This window comes from Drosophila virilis, chromosome 2 (genome assembly GCF_030788295.1).
Source record: "Drosophila virilis strain 15010-1051.87 chromosome 2, Dvir_AGI_RSII-ME, whole genome shotgun sequence".
Taxonomy (NCBI): domain Eukaryota; kingdom Metazoa; phylum Arthropoda; class Insecta; order Diptera; family Drosophilidae; genus Drosophila; species Drosophila virilis.
In genome coordinates, this window is record NC_091544.1 from 3,502,954 (window position 1) to 3,516,308 (window position 13,355).

The 13,355-nt window shown below is 41.2% G+C and overlaps 1 protein-coding gene across 18 annotated transcripts in view; it reads right to left on the reverse strand.

Moving 5' to 3' along the window:
- Positions 1 to 10,176, reverse strand: part of scrib (scribble planar cell polarity protein) — a 70,745-nt gene extending 60,569 nt beyond the window's left edge. For 12 of the 18 annotated variants that reach the window (XR_004304921.2, XM_032439348.2, XM_032439339.2 and 9 more), the window contains exons 1-2: positions 9,957 to 10,168; positions 8,322 to 8,856 (exon numbers count right to left, since the gene is read on the reverse strand). Coding sequence is in view for 17 of the 18 variants with exons in the window: in XM_032439348.2 (XP_032295239.1) it covers positions 8,322 to 8,483 (162 nt within the window). In the remaining variant the exon portion in view is untranslated. Of the gene's footprint in view, positions 1 to 8,321; positions 8,870 to 9,956 lie in introns of those variants that run through there. The other 6 variants (XM_032439350.2, XM_032439349.2, XM_032439352.2 and 3 more) reach the window with 4 other exon arrangements.
- Between the last annotated feature and the right edge of the window lie 3,179 nt (positions 10,177 to 13,355).

The following is a 13,355-nucleotide window of genomic DNA, read 5'->3' on the forward strand; positions in this document are numbered from 1 at the left end:
AACGAGAAAACAAAAATACAGTCATGCAAATTGCATATGAAAAAGGCATCAGAATGCAGGCCCTGTGGCCTGGAGGCGGTCGAGCGGTGCAATGGCCGACAATGCAAAAAAAAAAAAAAATCAAAGAAAAAAAAAAACAAAATAAAAGCAAAATGCACCAAAGGAGGACAAGACGTGATGACAATAAATACGAATGCGAATTGTAAACTTTTAGCGAAGTGCTGCCACCCGAATAGCCCGAGCCCACAGCCCACAGCCCACGCTGTCGTATCTAGGCGAGTCGCTCTTTTGCATGACCATAAATTACAGGCCGAGCTGCCGGCCGGCCGGCATTGCAACGTGCCCCACGTACACTGCACGAGTACTACCAGTTTTGCCAAGGCACTCACTCACACACTCGCACACACTTATCCACTCACTCGAGCATTCACTCAGTCAGCGAGCACACTTTTACTATTGTATCTAGTCGGAGCAGGCGCACAGCAAGCGGCAGCAGGCGACGGGCAGCAACTAGTTGAAATGGTTGTGTATTGGCCAGGCCAACAAGTTGCGGCAGTTCGCATGGGTTGCAGCTCGACAACAGAACGCATGTCACGCATGTGACGTTGTCCAATGACGTTGCAGCCACAAACTGAGGCTGCATCTGATGTTGGCTAAGTGCAAAACCAGGCCACATAATTCAATTGGCCAACAAAGGGCTCGCTGCCGAGCTGTCCGAGCGAGCCGGCTAAAGCAATTAGTTTGGTTAAAATCAAATTTTCAAAACCACTTTGCGCAACCTAATAGGCAAATATAAAAGCTTTGCGTACAGCTGCAGGCCCGAGATACATTTTATAATATCATATGATACCCTGTCGCAATAAAAAACAAACTCAGACACACACACACACAAGTAGAGGGCAACGAGTTTTACATGTTCTCGATTTCTTTAAATGCGAAAAACTATTTCATATGCAAAATCTATAAAGTCATACTTTCTGCGCATATCCACGAAATTCAATATGTTGATAAATATCGATTGTCAACCCCATTTTTGGAGCATGTCTCGGAAAAGAGACACCATATTTGGCAAGCATTTATTTGATATAACGCTTTTTGGTTATAAAAGAAAATAATCACAGAAGTTATTAAACAGTCCATTTTGGACAGGATGAAGCTCAGGACATATGCAGGTGTTATGTAGAAGCTGTTTACAGAGTATTTTTAGTTTGAGCACTCTGGACATAGAGCACTCTTACTTGTTTCCGAGCAATAAGAACATCATGTGTGTGTGCGTGTGTGTGTGTTAACTGCGCTGAACCATGACATGAATGTAAATACACACAACCCACACTCACTCACACACACAAACACAGACAGACGGAAAGACGGACAGACTGCACATCCATGCAGTGCGCTTCGCTGATTTTGAGTAATTTTATAATGTATCTGCAAGTGTAATCAGCTAAATGTATCTCGTTGGTAATACACACAGGAACACACACACACATGCGTACACACAGCCAAGGTTGGTGGTGTGCATGTTGCAAATGGCTGGGCGAACAGCATATGACAAAGCGCAGCTCTCTCAAGATACAGACGAAAACGAGTTCTAGATACATTTCGCACATATTTTGCGGAGCGCATCTACTGAATGCGAAAACCAGCTGAGCTAGAACAGCGAGCAGAGCAGCGCGACGAGCCGCACTTCAAGCACACACACACACACACACACATATATATATATATGTATCTATATATCTGTGCATATGTATAGTAAACATGCTGCATGCCTCGCAAACCGGCAGCATTTGCAACATTTCGCAGATGCAGATACATGCAAGTGAACACAGGTTTGCAAGTATGTGTGCAGATGCGACTCTCTGTGCCATCCCAGTCTAGGCCAGCCGCCTGCTGGCCGAATCTGTGCGCCTGCTCGAATCTGTACATCTTCATTTTTCTAGCGACGCACACAGAAGCGGCCACGCTACACACATGCTGTAGATAGATACATCTATTGTTGTTGCAGTTGCAGCCACAAGTTGCAAGTCACACGCAGCGACAACTTTCTTTGCGGCAGCGGCCTCGGCGGCAGCTGGGGCATCACTTAGGTTGCAAGCAGAAACTGTTAGCTGCAAGTAATTTGTCTATTATCTCGTGTATCTGCTTGTTAGTCCTGCAATTTAGATAAAACATATTGATAAATTTCGCTGCAGCTGCAGCTCTCAACGCAATTCATTCTGCGCTGCCAAGTGCAAAATCGTTAAAATTCCCAACTGCTGCCTTGACGTCAGCTAGTAGGTTATTGTTTTAAGCCAGCTAACAAATAAAAATAGCTTAGGAAACTTTGGTGCATGCGACCGACTAAAAGATACTCTTCATTTCTCAAAGAGATCAAGAATGAAATGAGTTTGATAGAATGGAACTCGGAAATTCAGGAAAAGATTGCGAAACTGAGAAGATTTATAAATACAGCAAAACAAAAACAAGTTATTTGAGGCTTAGATATAAATGCGTATTACATTTAATTTAGAAGGATCTAAGAAATGTTTAAACGAGATAGGAACGCTATCTAGAAAGTAGAAAATAAACGTTGTTATTGAATATAATTTCACGATGAAAACAATCTAAGAATATTAAAAAAATAAGACAAATAAAATCAAAGGAATAAACGTAGATTAGAAAAGTGAAAATAAATCATTGCTGACAATTAATAAGCTAAATATTTTTATCAGTGCAAATATATTTCTGTTATTTATTTATTATTTTTATATGCTTGCAATTGGAAGCGTTTAACGCTTCTCAGATTCTATGAGAAGCCAAATTATGTTTGTGAATTAATCTCTAGTCACAAAGGTGCTCGCGGCTAAACTGATTATGCCTTTTATAGTATTTTTGTTTGGGTACAGGGTATAAAACTAATTGAAATAGCTCGAGAACATTTATTATATGTCTATTTATGGAAACCGGTTTTGAGTGACGCGGCGACTCCATAGAACTTATATAAGCAAGGCGTTCAGTGCGCCTCATAGAGAAAAACAAAAAAAAGAAGTAAAATACGAAAGCAATTCTGAATTTTGAACAGAACTATCTGTATCTGGCACTGTAAGTCGCTATCATTTGGGCCAGCTTAAAAGCTATAGCTGCTGTTGCTTTTGGGCTCTTAGGCTATGACTAAAAAGGTAGGGAGGGGAGAGAGGAGCCAACACAGCGACGCCATTTAAATGGTATTTAGTTGTTGTTTTTATAGCTGCGCTGCCGCTAAATGATGTCATTGCCGTCGCTTTGGTATTGTGTTCCAATAGCCAGACAACAAACAGCCGACGGTTAAGTTCTCGACAAACGCACCTGCAATAACAACAGCGACAACGCGACAACGGTTCGAATTGCGAAAGACAAGCAGCTAAACCGGGAAGGCGCTCAGGTTGTTGTAGCTGGAACCCAGACCTCAAGGCAGCGGCAGGCGATAAGAGCCGATTACCTGATATCTTATCTCTGGGCGTGACTAATTGGCAGCAAAAACGAGCGCTGAATTGGGCGATGCGAGCGAGCGGACGGAGGGGCGGGCGGACGGGCGGGTGTATAACCCAATTTCATACTCGAGTGAAAAATTGAAATTTCAACGAAATTCACTTGAGGTAGGTTCCATGAGCTGCACAAAAAAAGCCAGCGATTGCATACTGCTAAAACCACAAAGCATTTATGTTCATTTGAATGAACATTTTGTAGAAATAAATCAAGCACGAGAGCACAGAAAAACAAAGACAATTCAAGCTCTCAAATCCAAACTGAACGGAAATAAGAATCAGAATCGGAAGTCCCTCATTCTGCTAGATCGGACCATTACATAAGATAGCTGCCGCAGGAACGAACGGGCGAAAATGAGTTCCTTGATTCAAGCTCCCGAATCGAAGCTAAACAGAAATCTTAGTTGAAAAATGATGATATAAAGTTTGATTCCTATTTTAGGTGCAAGTTTTTGCATTTGTTACTGAAAGCCTGTCGAAAGGTAAGAAATGCATAGATAAGCGATATCACTTAGAATCTGTGATAGATACAAAATATGTGCTCGTAAAGCTTACGAAGTGACAAGAGGTACATGAGGTAGAAGGAGCCTTTCTTTCGCAGGGTAGAGATCCGAAATAAATCAATTCTTTAACATAAAACTCGATGCCATTGCCAACTTAACCTTTAAACAATGGATTGGTTGCTAAAATTTAAATTATCTGCTATGTGACTCAGAGCTCAAGGCACGGGGCTGCCTGTCAATCGACAAACGACACAAATAGAGACCGAGAGAGAGAGAGAGAGAGAGAGAGATTGAGGCAGATTGTCGTCGAGTTAAGAGCAATACAATTGAAGCACGGATTGCTGTCGTTGATGTCGTAGCTATGACAACGCGGAAATTGTTTGCAGCTCTCAAAGAGTTAAAGGGTTGACGCTCGAAGAGTTTCTAGTAGTCAGCAGCAGCAACAACCAGAACAACAAAAACAACCAGAACAACAAAAACAAAAACCAGAGTAACAACAAGAAGCAGCAGCAGAGGCAGCAGCACATCCGACGCTGTCAGTTTAAAATTCAAACGAACTTCCAGCGTAGCAAGAACATCATCATTATGGCTGTCCATTGTCGTTGTTGCTCTTTAAGTTTATATACCCTTATAAAGGGTATCATTATTTTGTCTCGAAATGTGCAACGCATAGAAGAAGACATCGCCGATCCCATTAAGTATATATATATATATATATTCTTGATCAGTATCAAGAGCCGAGTCCATATAGCCAGGTCCGTCTGTCTGCTTCCCTGCCAACTAATCTCTGGATCTTTAAGCTTTCGTCATGAAAACATGCATACGTCCCTCTTTCTGTTGCATACGTAGAAACCAGCTGGATCGCACGACTATATCATATAGCAGACATAGGAACGATCGGTCGAAAAGTAATTTATTGTATCACAAGGTCTACACTTGTTTGTTTTACTATGCTCCCCATTTATATGCTTATTCCTTTTCAAATCGAAACACTATGTCATATAGCTGCTATAGGAACGATCGGTGGAAAATAAAGTTTATGTTTAGCAACATATTCTGTTTTCTCGAAAAGCTTCTCTTTTTCCAGATATCTGCAAGACCGTAAGGCAAATGTCCGCAAGGGTATTAAATCTTCGGCGTTGCGAATATAGCCTTACTTTCTCGTTGTTGTTGCCATCGGTCAGCAACATGTTGTTGCTTCTGCTTCTGCTGCTGCTGTTTGCAACTAGGGTCCATTGCTCCAGTAAATGTTGTTGTTCTCGTTGTGCACTTTATTGATGTAAACGAACAACAAAAATTTGCATTAGAAGTTCATTAGCGAGTGCGGCTAACCGCGAAGGAAGCTCTACAAACAGGCAAAAAATTTCCAACTTCAAGACATGCGGCAAAAAAAAATGGAAGCAAACACTCGAGCCGAAGCTGAAATACCCTTGCAACGCATCGGCATCATACATTTTAAAACGTTTTAATTGGAATGTTTGCAGTTTGCGTAATTCATTAATTTTCTGGAATAGTTATTCTCTCCCCGGTCGGGAACTATGCGTGATATAATACCTAATGTTAAATAACTTAGTTTTTCTTCTGTTTGAAGCATAAGATTAATTGAGATTTATTAAAAAACCAGACTTTTATTAGGGTCTTAAGATGGGTTTCTTAAAGATAAGCCCAAAACTGAGCGTCATGAGAAGACTATTAATACTTTTCGCGATACGTTCTGAATTGTTGGATTGAACCAAATACCTTCGCCCCCATTTGACGGAGAAAGAAAGTTAACTAACCGCAAATGAATTGCAGAAGGCAAAGGTAATGCAACGTTATATGGGAAGGGGATAGAGGGATGGATACATATATAAATAATGTAACTCATATTTGCCGGCCTTGCGCGGTCAAAAGTTTTGCTTCAAATTTTAGACATACATTTTCCACACATTTTCCGACAGTGTAAAATTTTAATACACGCGAAATTTTGTGATATTTACGACTTAAGTTAAAATTCTTCATAGAAAGTTGAAAATGACATTTGACATTCATCTAAGAAAGAAGTAAAACTTTCAATTTTACAGCCTTATTCAACTATCCACATTTCTAACATTTTTTTTGCGAATGTGAAGTATGTTGGCTGTATATTTTCTCATAAGAAATGACAATTTTTACACTTGCAAACAATTTTGAGTTTCGACCCAAGTAGTACGTGTTTTTTTGCGATGATGTGAAGTATGTAAATGTAGCATATGTTGTGCATAGTGGAATCAGGCATAAATGTTACAAATGTTGCGCATAATCTTGGTATCAGGCATAAATGTTAGAAATGATGCGCATAGTAAAATCAGGCTAATAGTCTCGTCGTAAGAATTTTGAAGCCGATAAATAGAGTTTTCGTCTCTCATCTTATATCGAACATCATCTTACATCGAAACGGGTGGATTAGAATGAATTTGTCTAAAGATTTCAATTCCCATTTTATACAGAAATGGATGAATTTTTCAAAAAGTGATGAATATCTCTCAAGTGCATTTGAAGAGATTTCTTTGAGATTTCTTTTTCGCTATTTAAGCGTGAGAGACTTACATAAAGTACCTACAGTAAGTTAGTCAGTCAATCAATCAAGATAAACATTTTTGTAAGTACAGTACGCCCTCGCTTAACAAAATCTATGAAAATCGAGTCAACTGGAGAAACTTACATGTGGTTCAGTTTCACTGCTAAAATGTATATTTTGCTGCACAGTGAAGAAAACCCCGCGAAATCGTGCGTATAGAGGATTGTGTTGAGCGAGGGCGTACTGTACATATGTATGTATTCAAGTAAGGTCCCTCTCCCGTTCTCCCCTTTCACCCAAGAGCTGGCCACTTGTTGCTATGTCAACGCTTTGTTTTCTGTATAAAGCGCCCGCTGCCTGTATTTGTTGTTATTGTTATTTGTTTGTTTTTCGTCAGCTGCATATAAAACGGAAGCCAGCAGAACAAATAAATAATTTGAGTACATTTACATTCAAAATGATTCACAATTGCAGGCCCCATCGCATTCATTAATGCCAAATTGCTGCCTCAGCATTTGGAGAGTAGCTTATTTTTTTTTTTTTTTGAGATCACAAAGTTTATCATTAAATTAAATTGGAAATAGTTAATGCCGCTATCGTTAGCATTTGACTTGGTGCATGGCAAAACAATTTTCAGAAGTTTTTCAGCTAATTAAAAGCACTTCTACACGATTATTAAGAGAATCCGCGGGCGCTGCCGTCTTTTGATGTTTAAGCACCAACATAATTGGCTTTCATGGAAATTTATAGGCACCTTCTTTAGTTGTAACGTTATCTGCAGCTGTCGATGCACATGTCTGTATGTATGTTGCGTAATTGGAGATTCAATTTTGTATGCATGCCGCGGACGATCAGAACCATGCCCCTTTTGCGCATCCATATTAATTAAAGACTTCCGGCCGAGCCGGCGCGAACGGACGTCTTTTGTTGCAATCATTGTCTTGGCGAGATAGACAACTTTCCGGGGGTAGGGGCGATGCATTGGCCAGTGCTGGACAACGACCCGAAAGGGGGTTGCTACGGGGTCGATGGGATCTAGGTAGCTAGCGAAGTCTCAGCTTTTGATTTCGAAGTAAAGGGATGCTGCAGACAAGTCAAAGGCACAACCGTGGCATTTGAGCAGAGTTCAATGAACCAATTTAACAACCAGAAGGTCGTAATCCTCTTAACTAAGACCTGAGAGAGAGAGGCGCCTCAAACGACCTCAACCCGTCGACATATCTACGAGGCGAAACATTTAAATATCTCCTTCCCCTTCGTTGTAAATATCCCTCTTGCTAATTTCTTATAAGTTACATATTTGTAACTATACCTTCTTCCCTCATATGGATGAGGAAGGATATCAGAAGCAAAGTAAACCTGATTAAAATTACAAAAATAAACAGAACTAGCCTGGTTTTATTTTCCCTTTGCGAATTCCGTTTAAATAGTATTTGTTTTAATTTATCCAGTGCAAAGCTACGTCTTAAAGGTTTTTCTCTAATTTACCAACACTGCTTTACGAAGACTCTTTAACAGCATTGCGTTAACAACACTGATTTCACAATCATTTTATGCATTCTAAATGCATAAATAATAATTTTAATTATAATAATAAAAATAACCATAAAAATCGTATTTATAACGTTTTATGCATTGAAAATATCATTTTTTGGTTTTGCGCAAATTTTAACAGCTGTTTGGGCCATTCTTACATACGCACACACATGCACGCGCATGTACACATACACGCACATGCATGCATGTAATGCCCATGCACATATTTATACTGACCTTTGGCAGATCACGAATGTGATTCGCATCCAAAAAGAGTTCCTCGAGGGTTCGCGAGTAGCGTAAAATTTCCTCCGGCACCTGGGGCAGCGAACAGTGGCGTTTGTCCACGAATTCCACCTGCCTGTTGCAGCCTTTGAATATTGGAATGCACTTGAACATGGTTGTTGTTGTTGTTGCTGGCTGTTGATGACGTATTTCGTGGTTGTCGTTTTAGGCGTCGTTGTTTTTGCTTTTGCTGTTGCTGTTGGTGTTGGTGTCTTTGCACAACAACAACACAAACACAGAGCGTAACGTTTGCAGCATCTGTTGCAAACGCACACACAATTATACACACACACACACACGGAAACGGACACACAGAAAGAAAGAGACAGAGACAGGCACGCGCAGTTTTTGGTTGCCTGGCCTGGCCCTGCGCTACGTTTCTTTTATTTTCTTCGTTTGTTGTTGTTGTTGTTGTTGTACTTTTTGTGGGTTTTACTTTTCTTTCACTTTTATCGCACACGTTTTGGCAACATTTTGCGCTAATTTACTGCAATTACAATTTTAAAACACATTACACTTTGCATTCGTATTTTTTTTTATTCGCGTTACGAAAAGGTAACTAAAGGCAAGAAGAAGAGCAGGCAGCAGCACACGTGTCAAAAAAAATGCCTTGCCTTCGCCTGTCCTTGCCCAACACTTATTGTTGTTTTTGTAACTCCGGAGAGCGACAGAGCGAGAGAGCGGGAGAGCATGAGCGTGTGCGAGCGCGCAAACCGACTCTAGGCCTAACGAAGTTTTGCTTGCGTAGCGCTATCCTCTTGTATGTGTGTGTGAGTGTGCCCGTATGAGTTAAATAAGCGTAATAGGAAAAATAATGAATAATAATAAATTCTAATTGGCACTTGTGTCTTCGTGTTGTTGTTGTTGCGGCTGTTGATGTCCGGCTTTTACTCGCGCACTTTGGCCACATTTTATCACGTATCACAAGTTTTGATACGAAGCAATCGCAACATTTGTTGCTTCTTCCACCACTACACACACACACACACACACACACACACAGAAAAACGAGAAAAAGCCAAGCAAAAACAACTCACAATGACACTTGACTGGTGCGCGGCGGCCGCTTGCGAACGGGCTTAGAATGAGAGAAGCGTAAAAGAGTGCCCAAAGCGTAGTTGATGCAAAGCAAAAGCAAAAGCAAAAGCAGTAGCGACGCACCAAGCACACACACACACACAAACACACACACACTGAACTCCACTTGGGTCGAAAATTTCAACGAAATAAAAGTGGAAAATTATAATAAACACGGCCAACAACGACGACACACCCAAACACAAGCACGCACACACACACACACACACACACACACACACACACGCACGCATAGGTCCAAAGCCGGGCATGGGAATTGAAACAATTGTGAGCTCGCTTTTGGTGCCACTGTGCAGCGTATGTTTTGGAATTTACACACACACACACGCACACACTGGCACTGCGCAACAACAAAGTGCTGGTCATAGGCGGCTACACACAACGAAAACGACTACAATATACAAAACGAGGCAAGCGGCGTCGTCGCTGAGCAAGGCGCCAGTTTGCACAAATTTTTTTCTTTTTCGCACGCTTCATTTGGCCACTTACGTTTGCTGCGGCTGCGAGTGCACTGCGCTTAACAGAAAATTATGAATATTAACTGTACAGAGGCGGCAAAAAACAACTTGCTAGCATGCAAATACATACACACACGCGCGCACACAAATGGCGTTTACACAAATCAACGTATACGAAATTTACGGAGCGCAGCGCCTGTTCACATCAACCGCTCGCGACAAAAACAATTCGGCAACTAATCGGTGTGACCAATGTGACAAATCACCAAAAATAACTAAATCCACATAAAAACAGTGTGGCTGCGCCGTGAAATCGAACTATTCGATAGGCTCTGTTAACTATCACATATCGATACATTAAATGTTAATTAACATATGTGTTAGCGAAATGAGCTCTACAGCATTACAGGCTGTTAAACTCAAAAAGGCACTGTTCAATTACAGGTGTATGTAAACGCAGCGGTGTTAAGTTGGCCACAATTTCGCTGCAGTGCTGCCAAATGTATTCAGCAATGCGCGGGCGTTTGAATTTAAATGCCGTTAAAATAAAGGCAAAATTATTTAGAGCTGAGTTTGGTGAAAACATCTTAGAAAATGGAGAATAGAGACTTCTAAAATTTCTTGAGCTTCTAACATTTCCTGTTAGCCCAACAAACGTATTTTAGCGATTGCATCGGTTCTGCAACCTTTCATTTCACAATTATTAATCGAAGTTTCACCTGGCAAATGGAATATTTTAAAAATATAATACAGAATATACCACATAAGAAGGGAAGGCTTTGCTGTATACAACTAATCTGAGTCCCCCCTGGATTCAATTCTCGTTAAAACCGACTGCAAGCTGGTTAGGCTCAAAATCGGCTTGCAGCCTTTATTGTGCTGAGAATCTGTTCTAATGCGCACTCGGCATAAATAGATTGCATAATGCTGCGAACGCTTGTTGGCCGAAAGATTTTCAAGAGCTGTTCGCATTGCGAACTTTGCAAAAATGTTGCCTGCTTTTAGGGGCAGGTGCATATTTGGGCACGGGCAAGCGATCTTGAGAGACAACAAATAAGGCAAACAAGCGGCGACTGCAAACAAAGCAAATGCAACCTCAGCGCAGACAATGTTGTTTGTGTCCTTGTTGTTATTGTTGTTGTTGTTGTTGTTGTTGCTGCCAGCGACAAACACAGCTGTCGAGTGCGGCGCTTAAATAGAAAGTAAATTGCAACTCTTTGCTTTGCTAATTTTACGGCGACGCCTCGACAATTGTGTGGGCGTGTTGAGAAACAGACAGACAGACAGACAGAGAAAGGGAGAGAGAGAGCGCGATAGAGAGAGAGAGAGAAACAACAAGGGCGTGGGCGTGGCTGTGCACTTGCTGCTTATTATTTGCACTCGGCAAGGCCAGAAGCATAATAAATTGAGAGAAAACGGCTCGCACTTGGAAATCTTTTATTCATGAATGCCGCCGCCCCCTTCCCCCCCCCTCCAGCCAGCCCATAAAAATTGCACAATTTGAAGAGCCACCGCACAGCACGACAGGCGACGGCGACGGCGTCGGCAAGGGGGCGGCTGAGGGAGACGCAGACATTTGGCCAAAAACGAGAAACGTGAAAAAAAAAATGGTAAGCGCCTCAAGGATTTCGGCAATGGGGCTTGCTCCTGACGCTGCGGCTATATTTGGACTGGCTGCTGCAGGCGATAGTTGCATAAATCATAAAAGCGCCTGCCAATGTTCTTCTTGTTGTTGTTGTTGGCGCTGCGAGCAGAAGGACTTTACGGCACTTAAGAGAGAGTCACCAAGTATCTGAATTTGATTGCGCGGCCGCAACGTCTGCGTTGGCCCTGGCTAACTCCTTGCCTGCTGCAGCCGAATGCTTTTGCCTTTTATTTATGAGGGTTTGAGCCGTGGCCCCCGACCACTTGCACATTTAATATGCACGCTCAGACACAGACAGTTCAGCTTTATTGTGTTCAAATTGCTTTGCCTACAACGCGGCATCCACTTGGCCAGGCCCCAAGGAGCAGCCGGAATGGGTTTATGCAACAAGTTCTCGACACCCCCACCCCCGTCCGGGCCGCATCAGATGTTTATTTGTAAACGGCTTGCAACAGTTCCTGGTGCAGTTGGGCTCGGCGTCAGCGGACAGCAGCTTTCCCTTTCACGCAAATTTATCGTTCACATGTAAATGACAAAAGCGGAAAATTATGTGCAAAAGTTGTTATCAAACAAAATTCACAAAAATATATAGACTAATTCGCAGCAATAATTCTTTCATTCACTTTCTTCAACAAGTTTCACTTTTGATATTATAAAAATTTAAGAAATTATAAAAATTATATACAAATACAAATATAATTATTTCTTTCTCGTTTCACATGATAACAAAAAATAATTTTATTTAAATATTTTGTAATTTTAGACATATTTGTTGCGAATTTGTGAAAAAAGTGCACTCAATTAAATTTATTTTGACAAAATTATAACAAAACTAATGAAGTTTTCTATAATGAAAAACCAAAACTGTAAAATTATATCAATCGCTTGCAGATTTATGTTTTAACAATCAAATATGAAATTGATATTTTACCCTGCATCCGTTAAGCCTGAGCAGGCAGGGTATATTGGTTTTGCTTGAATGTTAAAGGCAAGCAAAGCGATGCATTCTCTAAGCTAAAAAATAGCCCAGGGTATGTGATATTTCATCAGAGAATAACAAACGCAGCTATTAAAAGCGTATTTTCTATAGAGTGTGTTTAGATAGAAGTTACAGAGCATTTGCTAGTCGTGCATTCTCCAGCCAAGAGCCAGCTAACTTGTTTTATTTAACAGCTGGCAGCAAATATTTTGCAAGACATATGTTTTTGCTGGCGCAACATAATGCGAATGGCTGCGAATTTATTTGTGCCCATTCGATTTAATTGTTTATTTATTTTAATGGGCTTTTCCGAACTGGATCTACCTATTAATTTGGCTTGGTCTTGGTCTTGGTCTTACGATCGCATCTCACGCCCCATTTCAGATTATTAGCTGGCGCTAAACGGTACTCGAGAAGCTTGAACCGACACCCCCCCCCTCCCTACCTCCCCCTGGCACGCCCAGCCGCCCCCTGTGAGCCAGGCACTTAATTTATGACTGGGCCAGCAATAATTCAAAGTCATAGGCCTCCGGAGACCATTCAGAGCACTCGACCGCCAGCACGAGGGTCTGGCACACCTTGTAGTTGGGCTGCCCGCTGGCAATATTGTGGCTAAGGAATTTTTAATTAAAATATTAAAGCCTCGACCGTAAGGTGTTTTTTAATCTTGCAAATTGTTTTAATTGTTATTTAGGATTTGTTGTTTTCGTGTGGCGCGCGATTTATGAGCGCCTAATTACCGCAGACAGCGCTGCCCATTTCATGCTCCTTCTATATGTACTCGATTGTAAATAAAATATTAATTT